The sequence below is a fragment of the Tympanuchus pallidicinctus genome, unplaced genomic scaffold, assembly GCF_026119805.1.
Source record: "Tympanuchus pallidicinctus isolate F22 unplaced genomic scaffold, pur_lepc_1.0 scaffold14, whole genome shotgun sequence".
Classification (NCBI taxonomy): Eukaryota; Metazoa; Chordata; class Aves; order Galliformes; family Phasianidae; genus Tympanuchus; species Tympanuchus pallidicinctus.
The window spans coordinates 14095382-14115989 of NW_026294659.1; the positions used below are offsets into that span (position 1 = coordinate 14095382).

Sequence of the window (20608 nt, forward strand, 5' to 3'; positions counted from 1 at the left end):
CTGCAGCTACAAAGACTACTTCTGTGAAATTGTTCACTTGCCCGAATTCTTCTCTCAGTTTCTAACTCTACTCTTTGTTACCAAATCTGGAATGGTTGGAGTTTGGCAAAGCCATTTTTCTGTCTTATATATAAGCTTGAGTACCTCATTTGCTTTTCTGTGAGCACTGGAGGATGTCCAACCCTGTGTCAGATTTGATTATTTTCCAGCAAAACTTTCTCATTTATGAACTAGTTTTTTTATGAAACAGAGATGTATTTTTCTTTTACCTCTGGCTGTAGCTCTCCCAGGGCCAGACCCAGAGAGGTGCTGATACCTCAGAGCAGCCTGTGGCAGCACAGCCTAGGACTCAGCCCACAGCATGATAGTCCTTTCATCTCTACTCAGAGGTTAAGAGGCAATAAGCTACAGCTGACTGGATGTGCTCTGATATCACCTCTGAATCACCTTGTGGCAGGACAATCTATTTTATTCAGCTGATCCTTTAACTTACGCAGGGAATATGTTTGTGACTTTAGATAGGAGAGCAGTCTTATTCTAGTTCCATTCCCTCAGGTTTTCTGCCTGGTTTTCTAGAAACTTTCTTAATAACATTTGACGTTCCTTTAGTTCATAGTATAAGTAAGTTGTTTTTCTTCTGCTATTTATTTATTTATTTATTTATTTATTTGCTTGCATTTACTAGTTGTACCCTACATTTTTACTAGCATTTGGCTACTAACCTTGATTTCAGGAAATTAAGTACATACTTGACTTGTATATGCATATAAGCATATAAGAATATGCTTATATTTTGCTAATTCTAATGGCATTAATTAAGCACATGCTTAAAGTGAAACCTTAAATCAACTGTCCTTGAATGAGGATGTTCTCCTGAGTCAGACTCTGCATACAGAGCCTTAGAATAGATCCTTGAATACATTAGACATGTTGGATGCTTTCAGAATTGGTCAATCTGATGAAAAATTCATTTTAAATTACTAAAGAACCCTTAAGTTTCCTTCACTTTCACTCTCTTCAGTTCTGCTTCCTTGATATCCTTGTCAGCTTCTTGTGCTGCAAGAGCATTTGCTTGAAAAATTTTCTAGTCTTACAACCATAAAGGTGAGATGCTTACTTGTAACAAGCATGGTGAGGAGAGCCTGAGAGCTCCCTGAAATGCCTGAAATGCTGAGTTGGAGAACAGTGTCTGGGTGAATGATAAATTCACAGCCAACTCCAAACAGGATTTCCTGCTCCAGCTGAATGCACATGAGTCCATAGAATCCAGTGGGATTCACCTTAGGGTACTGACAAAGCTAGCTGATGCCATAAGGAGATTCCTCTCAACTGTTTTTCAGTCATTTGGGAATCTGGAGAGGTCCCTGTTGACTGTAAGCTGGCAAATATTGTCCCAGGTTTCAAGAAAGGTGGACCTGTCAGTTTCATTCATGCACCTGATAAAATCACAGAGAAGATTATTCTGTGATTTAGTGAAAAACACACGAAAGACAGTGCAGTCATTAGTCATAATCAGCACAGATTCACAAAGGGAAAGTCCCGTTTAACGAACTTAAGTTCCTTTTATGCCGAGATTACCCATCTAGTTGACCAAGGGAAACCAGTAGATGTGGTTGTTTTATTCAGTTTTTGTTTAGATTTTAGCAAAGCTTTTGATACTGTTTCTCACAGTATTCTTCCGCACAAAATACCCAGCATACAGCTAGAGAAGTACACAATATGATAGGTGAACAATATGATAGGTCAGGCTCAATGAGTTGCAGAATTATTTTGGGCCAATGGCTAATTGTGTTCTACAGGTCTCCATTTTAAGGCTGTTTCTTTTCAGTGTTTTCAGAAATGAGCTGGAGTAAGTTTGCAGATATTTAATTAGGGGAAGCTGTTGTCTCCTTTGAGAGTAAAGAGGCCTTATAGAGAGATGTCAGTAGATTACAGTGCTGAGAAATCATCAACTAAAAAGGAAAAAATGAACCACAATAAGAAAATTGGGAGAAAAAAGCAGAATCACAGAATTGCAAGGATTAGAAGGAACCTCTAGAGATGTTAGAGTCTAACTCCCTGCTAAAGCAGATTCCCTATAACAAGTCACACAGAAAACTGTCCAGACAGTTCATGAATATCTACAAAGGAGACTCTACAACCTCTCTGAGCAGCCTGTTCTAGAGTTCTGTCACCCTGACTGTAAAGAAGCTCTTCTTCATATTTGTATTGAAATTCTTGTGTTCCAGTTTTCGGTCATTGCTCCTTATCCTATTACTTACTATACACCACTGGAAAGAGTCTGGCTTTGTCTAATTGCTTCCCGCATTTTAGATATTTATAAATGTTGATCAGATTCCCTCTCAGCCTTTCATTGTATAGGAGGTACTCCCAAACCCTTATTATCTTTGTTGCCCTCCACTGTACGCCTTCTAGGAGATTCCCTGTCTGGGGTGGCCAGAGCTTAACACAGAGTTTCAGGTGTGGCTTCACCAGGACAGAGTAGAGGAAAAGAATCACCACCTGCTTGCCATGATCTTTTTAATGTACCCCAGAATTGCATTGGTATTCTTGGCCAAAAGGGCACACTGCTGGCTCATGGCTAACCTGTTGCACACCAAATCACCCAGGTTCTTCCCCAAAGAGCTCCTCTCCAGCAGGTAAGCGCCCAGCCTGTACTGATGTACGTGGTGTTAGACTCCCCAAGTGCAGGACCCTACACTTGATCTTGTCAAAATTCATCAAATTCCTCTCCACACAACTCTCCAGCCTGTCCAGGTTTTGCTGAATGGCAACACAGCCTTATGGCATGCCAGCCGCGCCTCCCATCTTTATATAATCAGCAAACTTGTTGTGCCAGAGGAGATTTAGATTAGACGTAAGGAAAAACATTTTCTCTCAGAGAGAGGTCGGGCACTGGAATGGCCTGACCAGGTTGGTAGTGGAGTCGCTGTCCCTGGAAGTATTCAAGAGGCGTCTAGATGTGGAGCTATGAGATATGGTTTAGTGCTTGTGGTAGCAGATATGGTAATAGGTAATATGGTAACAGGAGGACGTTTGGACTAGAAGATCCTGTGGGTCCTTTCTGACCTTGTGATTCTATGATTCTATTTTGTGATTCTAACTTGCTGAGGGTGGACTCGATTGAATCATCCAGGTCACTTATGAAGATGTTGAACAAGGCTGAAGCTACAATTGACCCCTAGCAAACACCACTGGTTATAGGTGTCTGTGCCACTGATACAACCCTCTGAGGTCTGCCGTCAGTCAGTTCTCAATCCATCTCGCTGTCCGCTCATCTATCCCGCACTTTCTAAGCTTCATTGTAAGGATGCAGTGGGAGACAGTGTGAAATGCCTTGCTGAAGTCAATGTACTCAACATCCACTGCTCTCTTTGCATCTACCCACCCAGTGATGACATCCTGTAAGGCTATTGGGTTGATCAAATATGATTTCCCCTTGATGAATCAATGTTGACTACTCCTGATAACCTTCTTCTCTTTCAACTGCTTGGTAATGGCATCCAGAACAAATTGCTCCATTACCTTTCCAGGGATGGAGGTGAGACTGACTGGCCTGTAGTTTCCCAGTTCATTGTTCTTGCTCTTTTTGAAGTCTGGAGTGATATTGGCTAATCCTTCAAACAAAAGCTCACAAGCAGCAGATAAATACTTTGTTAAGCACTGAACACACTGTAATCATCATCCTAATTGAAGAGTCAATACTACTGACTTGAATTAACGTGTGTGAATCTAGCTTTTCATAACACATAGAGTTATGTTGTTTGGTACAGAAAGCCTGAAAAGCTAAATCATTCGTTTTTGACCTTGGTAGAACTAAGATATTATTTTATTTGTTAACCTCTTCAATTTTATTTCTTTGGATGATTTCTAGAATTGCATCTTAGCAACAACAGACTTGCTGTAACTCTTACATTTTTTATTTTTCTAACAGGAATACAAGCCAGAAAAATATTCCACTTCTTGGCAATTGATTAGAATCATTTACTGTAGTTTTTGACACTGCAATTATATGGTTTTGTGTCAAATAACACATTCCAAATTCTTTCCTCATGGAGAGAACTGTGGTGCTGGCAATATCTGGATGGACTTGCTTGGATCTTACTTCTTCTATTGGCAGATAAACAGCTTTAGTTCTGCACATGCTTGGCTTGAACAAATCCTACATAAATATAACTTCCAGAGAAATTAATTCTTTTATAACATTATTCATGTCTGTTATTTGTTCTCCAATGGCAAACAAAGCTTCCCCAACTCCCAGATCTGAAGATACTGTTGTCCAGGTATGCAGACCTTGGAGGAGCTTATGGCTGAAGGTCTTGATCCAGAAAAACATCTGAGCAGATATTATATCATAGTTGAGTTGCTTATTTTTTCTTCTGTTCCAGTTTGTCTTAGACAGAAATAGCAAATGAGAGATCAAATAACTTCATGATGAAGTTTGTGTGTGGCTGGTGGCAGCTCCTGTTGGTGGAGAAGTGAACTGAAGTGCTATGCCTGGGCATATGCTGGGCTACTGCCTAAAAGGGAGGCCTTTACCCTCCTTGAGAATCTTTGAAAATATTACTTTTTCCTTCCTTTCTTTTCATGACAAGTGCCATGAAAACAGTGTTGAAACCACTTTAAATATCTGCTTGAGAGAATGTCCAGTGTTTTCATAATCTGCTGTCATTTTTGTTCCAGCCAAAACTATTCACCAAGTGTGACCTGAACTAGTAAATGGCTTCAGCTGTCCCAAAACCATGTTCTTTGGCAAATAACTAGTTGCCAGTAAATAAATACAGTTTCCCCAAACTGTAATGGAAATGTCCCATATGGTAAATCTTTGCAAGATTGGAACTTGAGCTTGGCCTTTCAGGGGAACAAATACTGTGCCTGAGTGCTATGGTGTATTAAACTACATGGTTATCTTAGTTGTCTTAAATACCAGTGTCTAACTGGTGAAGTAAGTTGATATACCACTTAACTCCTTGTGAAGTACTGGCACTAACAGTAGTGTCAGCAGCTCAGTATGGAAAGATCAATTCATCTAACTAGGACTGTTTTAAAAATGGTTTTTAATTATTATTATTATTTAAATTTCTTATTCAATATAGAAAAGTATCATTAATAGAGAAACAAATAATTGAACCTAATTATTTTAATTACTGGAAAACTGTGCAATATTAACAAAGAAAACACAAGTTTTTGTTATTTTGCAGTCTAAGGAGAATTTGTTACTTTCCTTTTCTATTTCCCTTTTTCTTTTTTCTTAATGCCAGATCATTAAGAAAGTGCCACTGGCATGAATAACATTTCTTCTCCCCTAATAGCACATTTTGCCATTTAGAAGCCAAGCAAAACATTCAGATGGACTCTCAATCCTAGGTTGTTAAAATAGAACTGTGCTTGGGACATCTGGGACATTAGCTACAACTTCATAGGTGAAAAGAGGATCACCTCTTCATCAAGGCAGCCACTCACTGCAGGGACAGATTTGACTGGAAGGATAATCTGAAACAAGTTTTCCTCAAGCAGATCCTGTTTGAATTTCATAAGGAAACAGAGCTCTCTGTCCATTCAGTAGAACGTAGAGAACTACAGACAACCAGTTTTCCACAAAGGTGTGTAGCTCAGCAGAGAAGTGAGGAAGAGATTTCTGAAGTCCTGCGCCTACCGAGGGAGAGGCAAGGCAAGCATTCTGTGCTGCAGTCGGTACATTTTCTATTGCATTTTACTGCCTGGCACACCTTGCATGGACCCAGACTGGTTGTGGCATCCTCACTCTGGCACAGCATCTATGGCTAATTGAAGGACACAGAGTCCTTCACAGCTGGGAGGAAGGGCAAGAGGGCAAGAATACAAAGAAAACCAAAGCACCTTAATGCCACAACTTCTTTTTGAGAAATGTGATATGGTACTTTATATGGCCTTCTTTTAAGAAGGAACTAATTCTATAGACCAGTTATGGTACATTGTGGGAAATACTGGCCTAATTCTAGGTTAAATGATTATCTTTCAGTTGGTACAGTCTTCTGATGGGATGGAGATAAAGAAGCAGACTACCCATGTAGTTGAGTGCCATGAATTGGAAACATTTGGCATCTTCTAGGGCTAGGCTCAAAATAAAAGAACGTTTTAGAATAAGTGCTTCATTCTAGAGGACTAATGCTGCATACAAAATCTCATTTCTGTTTTACTGGATCTCAGCTAATTGGGAATGGTTGTTGGAAAAGTCATGGGCCACCAAGGTAATGTAACACACATGTTTTAGCAAGTTTTTCACACATGTCTGGCAAGCCTTTCATCGCAGGAGAAATCTTTACAGATTCTTTTCTGGGCCTTAAAGCCTTAAATCATGCATCAAATCCTATCAGTTATCAATTCCTCCCCCCCCTTCCCCTTCTGCTGAGTTTCAGTTATTGGACAGTAATTTTTATGTCTTGAAACATGCCCTTTGAAACTCAAAATTTCCAGCTTGCAAGGAATGTTGATATTGTATAATTTTGTTTAATTCTCAGTGAATTGAAACCTTTGTGCTATTAGAGAGAAGAAGTTTTCCCATACATGTCAGTGAAAGCAAGACATTGCCTTTATTTTTCTTAAAACACTTGATAACCAACAAAGTGATTTAGACATGGGTAGTAAGATGTGTTGATGAAAAATCCCAGGTCTGTAAAAATTCAGAGTTACAATTATCTTGTCAATTAATTATGTATGGGTTGGAGTTTTTAGTTGTTGTTGTTTTTTCAAAGTGATAAACATTTTATGCCCACAGTTTTTATCCATTAAAGGAATTGAGATTTTTTTTCTCCTTTTCTTGCAGTACATTTAGTCCCCAAGTGAAAACATATTATTTAATCATTGCCAAGTTCTTTGATTTTACTGTAGTACTTTCAAGATAATCAACTCGTTTTCTTGTAGGTTTCTTGCAAATGTCTTGTTTTCTAAATGAATTGAGTTTTAGAAATGTGGTTACATAGAATTCAGGTCAGGTAGGACTTTATCAGTGTTGTATTTCTTGGCTAGTGGTATTTGTTATCAAGCTTTACATTGGTACTGTGTTAAAGAGGCACATTTCATTCTGGTAGTAAAAAGTTTTTCCATAAATTGCTTAAATAACACTGAAGAGAGTTGCCAACAGGCCATTCTAGAGTCATCAAGTTTGCAGACGAAAATATTTTGTACAACTCAAGCAATTCTGCAGAACCTTCACTGCCAATAAGGAGTAAAGCTTTAACACATTGGGTCTAATAGATGAGAGGAATGAGAGTTTTCAGTGCTAGATAAATAAATGAGCTGTTTGTAGCACATAATCATGCCATGCTCTGAGGCCTGTCTTCTGGTCCTCAAGAAAACACATGAAAATGTACTTTCCACAGGCTTTTTTGTTTGTTATTTCCTCTCAACATATTTGTCCTGTTCTTCAAAAAGCTGGCAAATATTTTTAGCTTAACTGTACAGTTGAGATTCAAAATAAACCAGTGTTAGTTAACAGATACATTTTTTGTCTCATCAGGCATATAGTTTTACTGAGACACAGGGAGAGGCAGAAATATCAGACAGTTCTAGAAATATGTGCATTTTATCCTTTTTGGACCACGCATCCTAACCTTGGAGAATTCCTGGAAGACATACTATCACATTTCCTGAGTACTTAATATTTTTTATTTTTTATTTTTTATTTTTTAAATCTCGGTGCAAAATAATTATTCTTGTGCAGTGATGCTCCGTGTATTAAAAAGAGCTAGTTAAATGTGCCTTTTTGTTCTAGACAGCATGTGAAACTAAAAAAGAAAAAAAAAAGAATTTAACAGTGCAATTGAATGCTTTTATTCTATATATACGAAGCATACATCTTGTGTTTGGAAATAGTGATAGGTATGATATCTCCTGCTGCTCAAATTTCTCCCTCATGTTTTTGACAAAATAAGAGGAGTCCTGGAGGAGTGTAGCTACCGCACTGCTCCATCAGCTCCAACCCCATTGCTCTTCTACCTGTGGCACCAGGCTAAGGGTCTCTTTCAGTCATCTCCATCTCAGTGATAGATATTGTGAGATTCCTGATGTGGGTTGAAACAATATATCAATATATCAAAGTTTTGTTTATGCATCTATTGTTTCTTTTACCTGTCCTTCCTCACTGGTGAAGAATTCACGTTCTTCTTGAAAGCAGTTGTCTAAGTGGAAAAGGTTGATTGATGCTGGGGAAAAACATCCATGAAGGATTTAGGTTTTTCGCTGTTGTTCAAATCCTAAGTTGCTCCTGAGTTCATGATTTGCATAAAAATCCTGAGGTTTCTATTTATGTCTGTATGTCTGTTGGGAATGGAGAATATTCCTGCATGTGTACATGTATCTCAAGGTGGCCAAAGGGTGGCAGTTTTCAGTTATTAAGAATGATCTGGATTAGCCTCAGTCTTTCTGGGTCACTAAGTTTCAAAAACAGAGATTTCACATCTGTTTCTTGTTCACAGCTACTAACAAAGAAAGTACAATACCAAAAGAGTCCCAGTTTTAGAAGTGTGTCTGGTCCTTAACGGAACTCAACTGGTTACTTAGAGGGAGAGAGAAAAAAAGCACAGTTATACCTCCTATTCAAATTTACAGATTAGGCAAAAGCCTGGAGGTGAAAGGTCAAATAAAACAGTTGAAAGCATTCTCTATAGACTTCCTGGTTGTGGGGTGAAAAAAAAGAGCACACAGTCCTCCAAAGCATGCTATAAACACCAGAACAGTGTGAGAGACACGTTAATAGGTTCCATTCTTGATGAAAATCTCAGAACAGCTTCACTAATATGGTGTAGAAATCCAATATGCCAGATGTATTTGCTTGGTGCAGTGCCCTTCAATCTGGGGATAGCAAGACCGCGAAGGACAATATTCTTCAATAACCAGCTCAAAGTATTGTGTATTTTAGTTAAAATTATCTAAAACACTTGGAAAAAAAATGATGAAAAATGGTGGCCTTTGGCCTCACAGTTATTTCTTTTTTTCCTTGCAGAGAATTTGCTTTTTTGAAGTATTTTCTTTGCACTGTGTTACCAGTGTCACTTAATCAGCTTTTAATTAGATAATAGAAAACAAATAGTTTTCATATTGGTGACAGCTTTCAGTCAAAAGTTTCAGCAGACTTTAATTGTTAATCCATATAGAGCTCCTTTGGTGTGTTGCAGTATGATTATTAACATTTTAGAGATGGGAAAATTTGGGAAGAATGAAAGGACAGCTAGGGTGAGATTAATGTCATGTAAAGTTTGTCCAAAAGTTTGTGTCTCATGTAATCATGCAGATTCCCACTGTAGACAGTAGAGGGTGAGAGTGTGATTGATCTCACCTTTTAAGTAGGTGTTGCAAGTTGCTGTTCCAGGTGAAACTGAAAGACGTGATGAAGAAAATTGTATAGAAGGCTGCAGAAGATGTCGAGGACAACTGATCTGTGCACCCACATTTAAAGATGGGTGAAGGTTGAGGAAATGAATCCTAGCAGCAGACAGTGATTTGATTCCTTGTCTGCAAATGAGTATGTCAGCACTTCCCTGCCTGGCTAGGCTGCTATGAAGTACACATGTTGGATATTACAGGAAACTCCAGTGTCAGAGTATTAGCGAGCATGCCAGTGTAGAGAAGGCTCTGGAGAGACTTCATTACAGCTTCCTATTATTTAAAGGAAGATTATAAACAAGAAGGAAATCAACATTTTACAAGGGTAGATAGTGATAGGACAACGGGGAGTGGTTTTAAACTGAAGAGAGGTTTAGATTAGATGTTAGGGGAAAGTTTTTCACTGAGAGGGCAGTGAGGCGCTGGCACAGCTGCCCAGAGAAGCTGTGGTGCCTCATCTCTGGAGGCGCTCAAGGCCAGGTTGGATGGGGCCCTGGGCAGCCTGAGCTTGGGGGGGAGGGGGGGGGCAGCCCTGCCCACGGCAGGGATTGGGGCTGGATGGCTTTGAGGCCCCTTCCAACCTCAACCATTCTATGATTCTATAAAATGTAATTCATATAAACAGAGCTCCTATTTCTTTCATCTCCTGCTCCTGTGGTACTTTTCGTGTATAGAGTAGAGCTGGTTTCCAAAGGATGATCAGAAAGGATAAAGTGATCAAAGGGTGACACAGTTATCAAAAATATTTTAGGTCGTACAAGATTAAATAGCATGAGCTGGAGTTACAGAACTCAGAGGCAGACTTCGACTTCCAATTTGAAAACCTCCAACATTTTGTTTCTGTAGAAATGAGCTCACTGGAATACAATCTATTCTTTGTTGCTATTGTTCCATGAGGTGGAAAAAACAAAACAAAACAAAAACCAAACAACAACAACAACAAAAACACCCCAAAAGACCTAACCTCTTTGAGTCAGGATCTCTGCCAGCTTTTCACCTCAGCCAGCAGACAAAGGCAGTTCATTGCTCGGAGAGCAGTGGAACAAGAGGCACAACAACGAGGGTAAGGGAAGATATTAAAGGACAAACTGACTGAAAGATGGGTACAGTGCAAGGAGTGACTGAAGGAAGCAAAGAAAGTGTGAACAGTGCAGTTGTAACCAGCCTTGAGGGCAAACTCGATGATTGGTACCACCACAGCAGGAAGAGATCTACTTTCTCTGCCCTCGTTTTTATCCGAAAAAGTCACTGCAAGAGTCTGGAACGAGCTGCATGCACACCGTGTCATTGGGATCAAACGAGGCAGGCGGCGAGCCCCGAGCTCTTGTTCTCGGGGCACCGAGCACCCTCTAGTGACCGCTGCGGCTGTGCTCGGTGCTGGGGAGAGATTCCTCCTCCCTCTGCCATGCCAGAGCTGACCTTAAGGCAGCAGGAGGCGTGAGAGCTTGGAAGAGACGCCGAAGGAAAGGGTGCTTCTCTATGGCATACGTGCCGTGTTGCCCCAGTGGCCAGGCAGTGCTAATATTAATAAATCAGTTTTATGCGGGGAAAGGAGGAGAGTTTCCCCTTCGTGATCAGATTTGCTGACATTTTATTCAGTTGTGAACTAGAGGGTGGAAGTCCCAGTGTGGCAAAAATTTGATTAGAACTTATTTGGTCCTTGCACACCAAGCAGAGCATGGCCAAGCTGAACATTTAGAGCTACATTTAAGTAGAAAACTGTTTTTTTAGAGAAGTAAGATCTTTGTAGATGTATCTTCATGTGTCATGAAGTAGTGTTAATTTCTCTCAATTTCTTTAAATCTACTATGGAGAAAACCGCAGTGCAATGTCTTTTATTGAACTGAAGTTTTTTGACTTGTAGCCTGGTTCTGCCAAAATGGGACCTCCTTTTTACCCTGATAATGATAAAAGGATCAGAGCTTGCTTTTCTCCTCTCCTCTCCTCTCCTCTCCTCTCCTCTCCTCTCCTCTCCTCTCCTCTCCTCTCCTCTCCTCTCCTCTCCTCTCCTCTCCTCTCCTCTCCTCTCCTCTCCTCTCCTCTCCTCTCCTCTCCTCTCCTCTCCTCTCCTCTCCTCTCCTCTCCTCTCCTCTCCTCTCCTCTCCTCTCCTCTCCTCTCCTCTCCTCTCCTCTCCTCTCCTCTCCTCTCCTCTCCTCTCCTCTCCTCTCCTCTCCTCTCCTCTCCTCTCCTCTCCTCTCCTCTCTTCTCCTCGTGGCTTTTGTGAGGATGTTAGAGTCACCTCTATCCTCTTGGTCAACCAGGCTCAGGAGCCACATTCTTGGTTTACCTCCCAGATAGCAAGATGGATTGCAGAGCTGTCCACACAGGGAATGCTGTGATATATTTCCTACTCTAGTAGATAGGATATAAAAAACAAACAAACAAACAAACAAACAAAAAACAATCAACAAAACGAGGATAGATTGTTTTAAAAGTTAATAAGATTGTTTCTAATGGTATGATAAATGATTTCTTCTGAAATATTTTCTTGTCTTTTAGGTGAGTGCACACATACTGGACATACTTCTTGCACTAGTGCTAAAGGCTGTAACAAACACAGCAGCTTGTTCCAGCAGTTGTAAATTTTCTCTGGAAATTTATCTCTTTTTAGCACCTAGTCAAATCATTTATTTTGCATGGTGAGATCAAATCTATCTTTTGTCTCCAGTGTAGAAACACTTATCTTTAAAAATGGAGCTCTTTAATCCTGAAGGTCGAAGGCACTTAAAGCAGTGTTTAAGCCTGTCTGTATCTTTGAAAGAACTAAAGCACAGCTGTAACTTTAAAGCATGTTTAAAAATCCCATTTTGATCAAATAGCATAAGCACATATGTAGTGCCAAGCAGATAAGGTATTGTTTTGCTGTTCTGTGGTTTCTAGATGCAAGCTTGAATGTAAAAGAAAATTTCATCAGAAAGTAGCCCAGAGAAATTGGGGCAAAAAGCTTGAGAGCAAAGTTATGGAGGGAAGCAGTGTTATGTGGCTTATGTGGCTTTTTGTACTCTTTGATACTTTTTGTATTATTGTGTTTTCATTCAGTCTGTTGACAAAGACACATTTTTTCAAAGTCACACAACATTATTTCAGATAATAGCATGTAGTTGCCTAACATAACAAAAGCATATTTTCTTTCTAGTTAGCCTTAACAAAATGCAGAAAAGAGAAAAATAATGGAAGTGTTTATATTATTTTTCTGTTGTAACTGAATGATGTTGATTTGATTTTGCTATTCTTACAATACGAAGGCTTTGCCTTGCAATTGGATTGACATTAAGTGTAAGCCCTCAGAAATCTGCCTGTGGGTATTAGCATGAAAGTCAAATAAACTTCATTGAATTCTTTGGCATAGAATGTATGCCAGTTTGAAATGGTAAACTCCTTACTGGGCTGTAGGCTCTGTAAAACTCATGTAATGAGAATAACAGAGCTCAGCAGAGTCTGATATTGCCTGCTGTATGCTTCCAAAAGCCCTACAGAAATCAACAGGAGATTTGTCTATATGGAGACAGGATGGAGAAGAATCATTACTAAATCTTGCTTGTGAATGAATTTGGTAAATCCCACCCACTGGAGGGATGGATACTTCAAGGATATGATTAAGAAAAATATATATATATATATGTATATATATATATATACATACTTACACTCTAGTTAAACCCCTGATATATATATATCAGGGGTTTAACTAGAGTGTAAGTCACCCAACTGAAACATTATACAACTCTCTGAAATTTCAAGAAAAAGGCTCTAATCTTTTGGCTGCCTTACTCATTGTTTGGAGATGAAAAGGGAGGAAATCAACATCCCCACGAAATACAATTACTGTAAATTGTTTTCTTTTTTGCTATTCATAATGAAAATAGGAAAGTTACCAGAAGTTACTGACTAAATCAATGGATGAAGGCCTCAAGAAGATAGTCAGCAGTGCAACTCCGGGTTTTTATATGAATAACTAATAAAGAACAGAAATTATTCACAGTGGTGCTGTGAATTGCTCTGAGTGGACCAAGTGTCACCTTTGCAATGGAGGAAACCAGAACTCATTAAAGTAAACATTAAAATCATGCTAAACGTTTACAGCGGATTGATCCTTTGATATCTCAGGACTCAGAGTGGGGAGTAAAAGTAAAAGACACTGCCTCCATTTTCTCTGTATCAAGAGGATGCTAGGTTTGATGTCAGGAGGATATTCTTTCCTTGGAAGGTGGTGAGGCGCTGGCACAGCTGCTCAGAGAAGCTGTGGTGCCCCATCCCTGGAGGCACTCAAGGCCAGGTTAGATGGGACCCTGGGCAGCCTGAGCTGGTGGGGGGCAGCCCTGCCCACAGCAAGGGTTGAGATGGCATGGGCTTTAGCCCAAGCCATTCTACAAGTCTCCAGTTCTGTGCTGGATACTTCCTCAGCCCCTTGGGCTGGCTGGGGAGGCCTCAAGACTTCAAATCTTGTGAGGCAGGTGGAGATGAGCTGGGATAGAGGCTCAGCTGTGTGACACACTGCCAAGACTAAAATAAGGATTTCCCACAAGGACCTCTTCCAGATCCTAGTTGCTTCAGTCCTGTGTTGCTCAGTAGTAGAAGCACAACAGCTGGGTCCTGGGATTGCCTGCTATGTGGTCCCCATAGGGCCATTCCCATCAGCAAGGGTGGATGGAAGAGCTTCCCCTCTGTTCTGCCTCACTTGAGGTGGAGCAGCACCTGCACAGTCAAGGCCCAAGGGCCAGAGTCTGGGAGTTCACCTACAACAGGTGCTGCTCTGGAGGAACATCTTTGGGTCAGCATGGGAGGAAAAGATTGACCTGGGGCTCGTGCTACTACCATTGTCAGTGCGTTACATTTGGAAAAAGTTCATTCCAAATATCACAGTCATGGCCAGGTACAGAAAAATGCTCTTATTTCCATTTCTTTTCCCAAGGAGCAGGAGAGGAAGGCACTGGGAGAGGATGACGTTGCCAGCCTCTACTAAATGATGCCATTAAAGGTTGTCACTATTTTTTACTATTTTTTGACCACAACAGGGTTCCTGGGCAGAGAGCACATGCCTGCTATAGTGGGAATTTTATACACCAGGCTGTGGTGCTGTCAAACAACATGTCCGATGTTCTGATGTTGTTACAGCAAGTATTGAGAAATCAGAAGCTGGTTGCAGTCAGACAGGCTTTAAAAACTGCTAGATTATTGAAGAAGTAATACATTCTTACTTTTTAAAATTTTTTAAATTTTTTTTTCTTTTTTTTTTCAGTTTTAGAGAGTTCTATTCTCAAAATTTTATCATCCAAAATGTTGCAAGGTTTACAAGAGTGAGAGAGAATTATGCCAGAGCTGGGTCTTTGCATGGCATCTAATACCATGAAAACACTTTTCCTTTCTCATTCCCAACCTCTTTCTTTTTGTTTTAAGAGCTCAGCACTCCTAAGCAAGGGCCTAGGACAGGGATGATGTGTTATTTGCACAGCTGCAAATTTTGGGGTGCCCTGTGTATGCCAAGTTCTGTCTAAGGACAAATAATTATGAAACACAGTATAAAATGTTACTATCATGCTCAAACCAGGATGGGAATTGACAGTGAAACCATCTCATTTTCGAGCAGGAAAAGCTATAAACTAACAAACGGAAGAGTGTGAAAAATTTAAGGAATTCGGACATTTGCTTTAGAAATGCATGTTTTTCTGTGACTTCCTTTCCTTGGTGAGAAAGAGGTATCAAAAAGAAATTACTGTTGCCAATCTCTTGCTTCTTCTCTAAGAACAAAGGTGCTAAACCCGATAGGCTGGAAAGCATCCGTAGCCCAAGAACCTAACTATGAGGTTAATGGACAAATATAGATGCAGTGTAAGCTGGCCAGGCTGCTTTAACATATTTGGAGATACACCCACTTACACGCAGTCAGGCTGCGGCCCTGAATCAGCAATTCCCCAGTGAGCAGACTGCATGAAACCAATGCCGAACGTGGCCCATTTCATCTGACATCTGCATCCTGCCTTGGAGCAACATGTCGCACTTACTGCACATCAGATCACACCTGCCCAGGCAGTCACAGGCAGTGGACTTTTTTTGTTAGAAAAAAAAAAAAAAAAAAAAAAAAAAGATTTTTAGTCACATATCATCAAGAAAAACAACATTGTTTTAGGACTCTTATCTCTTCACTCCCAAATATCCTGTTTCTTCGAGCTGCAGTGGCCAGGACCAATAGAAACCTCTTCCTGCCATTGGCTGACTTCATTTCCCAGAGTTAGCACAATCTCATCCGCTCTAAACAACCTCATCAAAACTTCTTTCTGGTCAGAGCGAAGCAATAATTATTATTAGCAATTATTAGCGATCAATAATCTTGATCACATTATGGCAAGCACTATTAAGGTAAGAAAGGGGTACCTTTTTCATTGGAATTTTTTTCAGTAGCGTTTTCTTTGGTTTCCTTTATCAACCTAGATAAGTTAGAATTGGGCAACACCCCCACTGCCACAATAGAGGACAACAAGATTTCCTTTGTACTGCCTAGTAAATTTCCTTTTTCCTACTCCAACCATCCGCAAGGCTTAAAAACTTCAAACTCGGAAAAAAAATTGGGTTTTTTAAATTCACTGTTCAGTGCTGTGGATTGCATATGCGAAGCCCTTTTATGAGAGCTTCTGAAATTTCTTGTAGGTACCATTCTGACAACTTGGATGTGTTTGCAGACTGACAGAAGGGGAGAGGGTGTGTGCTGAAAGGCAAAAAAGGGTTCCTAAGAATGCTAGACTTTTGGATACTTTAAAATGTTTCTCTTGTTGATGGGGACACAAATACTAGCAAATGGGAACCAGAGGCACCAGCTCTTCTTTCAGTGTCCTGCAGATGTGCTTTTCTAGAAACTCTAGCCTGGTACTATGGACTTTTCGTAAGGTTATTTTAATGGTGATGTTAAGATCTCATGGGCGTGTTCTTTTTCTCTTAAATTTTCAGATAATAAAATTCTTATGTTGACTTATAAATTTCTCTCGGTGCATGTTTTACGTGTTTGGTTTTCTGCTTGTTTGTTTAATTTTGATTTTTGGGAATAGTTTTGTTGAGTTTTTCAGGTTGTATCACTTAGAAAGTGGATTCAATCTATCCGTCTATCTATTGAGTTTTTGCTTTTCTCTGTGTCGCAGTAGATGTCAGTTACATCTATTACATCTAATAACTATGATTAATCGCAAAATTATAACTGTAACTAAATGTTTTGTGATAGCGAAACTAATTTTGTGTAAAGAGCAAAAGAGATTGCGAGGTACAGTGAGGGCAGCAGCATTGCATTATCAAATTCAGAGTCAAAGTATTTGTTTTCTTCATGGTAGACAATTCTTCATTGTCTATTTTCGTACTTTTCTAATAATGCCAGAGTTTTTGTGAGAGATACAAAGTAGTGACGGTGCTGGTTATAGGTAAGCAGAGCTGCAGTTAGATTTCTTGGTAATTTCTGCCTAGCTGTTGGTATTTAAAGATCACTGAATGCTTTTTGTTATAGTTATCAAAATCTGAAAGTCTTACCTGATGACAGCGTGGTTAAGAAGTACAATGAGACTTCTCTTTTTCCAATCACTGATGCTTTGGAGAGGCTATCTGTAGACCTGAATCCACTTTGCACTGCTGACCAGTATCTGTTACATGCAATGGTGCTTCTGAACTGGCTGAATTCCCTTTGGTTTTGCTGCACTTTTCAGAGTGCATTTTCAGACATGAGAGGATCAGGCTCTCTTTGAAATCTTGAGGCTCAGGAGGCAAGTTTTGCATTGCTGAGAGAAAGGGGTATGTGCTGAGATAGTTATGTGGTTTTTGGTGTTTATTAAACAGAGTGCGCTCTTGATGCTGATGGGAAAATTTTCTTCAAAACTGATAGTACAGTGTGATTAGATGTTATATATGCTTTGAAGAGCTTTTATTATTTATTTGTGGTCACTTTTTCTATGATTACTTGATAATAGGGTAAGTGGTCGTGAAGAATATCTCATCCTTACTATTTCACCTCCACCTAATGCTTAGAGTGATGAGAAGATGCCATATGCAACTGTATGTTGTGCAGCTTGTTAGTGCAATGCAGGCAGCAAAGCCTCCTGAATGGGAAAATGCATGTTTTTGTCTCCTCGTTTGAGAATGCAAGCCCTGCAGAGTGAAATCTACACCCCAGAACGCTGTGGATTTTAGCACTTAAGAGGTAGGGAAGGGCTTATATTCTGAAGCAAGGATTTTATTTATGAGTGTAAAATGTAAAATTACTGGATAGAAATGACAGGTGCTTTGTACTCTAGGTGCAGGAAACGTACTCTGACATGAGGCTAAGCCAGTCCAAAGAGATTCAATTCCTCTTCTATGCTGAGTACATAAAGAAATTATTTAACTGGGAAGTTTCTGAAATAAAGAAATTCCATTCAGAGGCCGAAAGGGCGCTTGTGCTTGTGCTAAGTATTTTGTAATGCGATTCAGTGATGTTTTTTGCCATTTCAAAATAATGGCCCATGCTGCCTGCCATGTCAGCAGCACCAGGCTGTGGCCAGGGGAGGTAGAAAGCCTTCTGTGGGAGTTCTGTGAGGAAGCTTGCTTTCCTCTTTAGGGAAGCTGTGGAATCATTCAGTGTGAAAAGAAAACTGGGCTGCGGTTGTTCATAACCAGATAGAAATTGCTCTCGACATATACACGTGCAAAGTTGACCTACCAGCAGAACAGTTTGATTCATCCTCCTGTCACAAACCTGCAGCCAGACCTGCAGGACTCATGAGAAATTGGACTGGCTTAATAGGGGCTTTCCCAGGAGATGCACCTCTCCTCATCCCCCAGCCTCTTCTGCTGCTTGTCTTTCCTGGAGTTGAGATTTCTAATACATTCACTTCCGTCTGTCTGCTACATTTAATTTAATCACTGTGATGCTTTTTTTGGCATTCAAAGGCTAAAATGCTTTTTCAAGTGGGGGAGGTCTCCCAGCCGTGAGGATTTCAGTGCCGATGTGACATGTACTCTTCTGGCACCTGGCAGATACGTGCAGAAGCACAGTTATGCATAGCCCTGAGGCTGAAGGCTGTCGAATCAACACAATACTGCTAATTATAAGCATCCCGCTTGTTACAGTAAATACCATGTTAGAAAATATCAAGGACTTCTGAATAAGGCATGTCTTTTTTTTTTTTTTTTTTTTTCTTTTTCTAGACTTGAGCAGAAGTAAAAATATCTATCCTGAAGGTCATTTCATGTTGTTTTGTTTTGTTTTTTTAATATTTTTTTTCCTATATTTTTTCCCATTATCCCATAGTGAAGGAAAGAACATGAAAGAACATGATGAAGAAAAATACAACTGGAATCATAATTTCTTGCCATGTACCAAATCTTGTTAAATTTCTTTGCCTTGCACTAATTCTTATAAAAACTGTTCAGTAAATTATCATGACTTTGCAATAATCTATTGATTGCACTTGTGGATATTTCTTTTATTCTAATTTAATTATAAATATGTGAATGTTCCCTTTCCATTAGGAATTTCTAATGTAGTGCTTGCATGGAAGCTATGACTCCTGGGAGAAAAAAAAATCTGTGTATTTGATAAAGGACAGGAGAATCATCATTGTGACTTCAGAGACCTGAGAATATATGGATGTATTTGTACAGTTTGTACTGTTGTATGGATGTATGAATGATTAAAGCAGTATATATCTATATCTATCTATATATACATATATAGTGGCAAGATAATTTGTGAGAAATATTACAAAAAATTTAAGTTAGTCTGTGTTTCTTTCTATGGCATTTTTCTCTGATATTCTTACAGAAAATTTAAATACTCTCGTATATTTCTACGTCCAAGGAAAACTACAGTCAGTTAAAAAAAAATCAGTTCTTGGCATATTTGAGTCTGTTTAGAGATCTGCATCTGCACTGAGGCCAGTAGAACTAATACAGAAATCTGTACTTCTGCTCCTTGCATAAAATTAATTAAGTAATTCATTAGTTGAAGATTGTTCTGGGTTTTTTTGTTTTGTTTTGTTTTGTTTGTTTGCTTGTTTGTTTTGTGTGTGTGTGTGTGGGGGGGGGGGGGGGGGTCATTATTCAGTTAGCAAATGATTCACTTAAAACCTGAAAATTGGTTTTGGTGTGACAACACAACTTTCAAGTGCACACCTAAGAGCTACGGTGAATCTGAAATAAGAGCAGAGTGCCTTAAGTCATTTAAACTGATCTTGCTTTATTCAAAGTTTCCACCAATTTCAAGAAGGTCATAGAATCAGAGAATCATTAAGTGTGGAAAAGACCAGCAAGATCATCTAATCCAACTATCTGTATTTCACTGCAATAAAGACAGTAGAATCAGACCTATACTAATTTCCAGGTAAAACATTATTTCTGACTCAAGTAAAGAATTTCAGTTAAGAAAAAGACATAAAAGAACAACAAACAAACAAACAAACAAACAAAACAACCAACAAAAAAGATATTTTGAGGATATTTTCTTTTGCTCTTAATCATCAGTCATTTAACTTGAGCCGATTTGTGGCTGCATATGCCAAAACTAACTCCAGAATAAGGATCTTGCTTTCCAGAAGTAAGTCCCCAGGCAAGGAACAACAGCTGGAAAATGCGTATGTTTGACTGCCTGGGTTGGTTTGTTTACTTGTTTTTTCTTAACAAGAACTATATTATCTCTTAACAAAATGTTTTTCAGCAAGATCCATGAGTTACAAAAGGCCTTTCAGAAATAACATTTAAAGAATCAAGTGTTCTTGGAGAATGATTTGCTGAAAGATAAATAGAGAAGTATTTTTAACAAGTGTCCGTGCCAAAAGAAGATATTTATTTTCCAAGTGACAGTTTGTAATCCAGTAAAAATATATAATGTTGTTCTCTTGCAAGGAAATGGATTTCTTAATGCAATTTTCTACATCTAGCCAGCAGAATTATTTTGAAAATCAATAAAGCAGAGAAAAGAAAACAAAAATTGAATGTGTATTACTTGTGTTACCAATTTAAAGAAAGTTGATGGGATTTAGTAGGATGTATCACATGCAGTGATAAGTCAGTCAAGTCAGTAAAAAACTTTGCATTGACTGCAACATGACTTCTATCAAATTTACCATTAACTAGTTAAAAAATAATTTCCTTTGTTGGATAATTACACAGTAGAGAAATATCAGCATTTTTTCATGTCAGTTGTGAAAAGTCTGGAGTCAGACCAAATGAGCATGTGTTCTGTTTGTCATCCTGCTGTCCTTAATATATGTTCGTGTATTATGGAACAAATAT

At 39.2% G+C, this 20608-nt stretch overlaps 1 protein-coding gene across 5 annotated transcripts in view; it reads left to right on the top strand.

The window, feature by feature from the left end:
• Nucleotides 1–20608, top strand: part of ERG (ETS transcription factor ERG) — a 129554-nt gene that overhangs the window by 50909 nt on the left and 58037 nt on the right. Inside the window, exon 1 of one of the 5 annotated variants that reach the window (XM_052673819.1) lies at nt 15572–15721. The exons of 1 other annotated variant lie outside the window; for it this stretch is intronic. In XM_052673819.1, the coding sequence (XP_052529779.1) occupies nt 15704–15721 (18 nt within the window). In that variant the 5' untranslated portion in view covers nt 15572–15703. 3 more of the 5 variants (XM_052673821.1, XM_052673820.1, XM_052673817.1) reach the window with 3 other exon arrangements.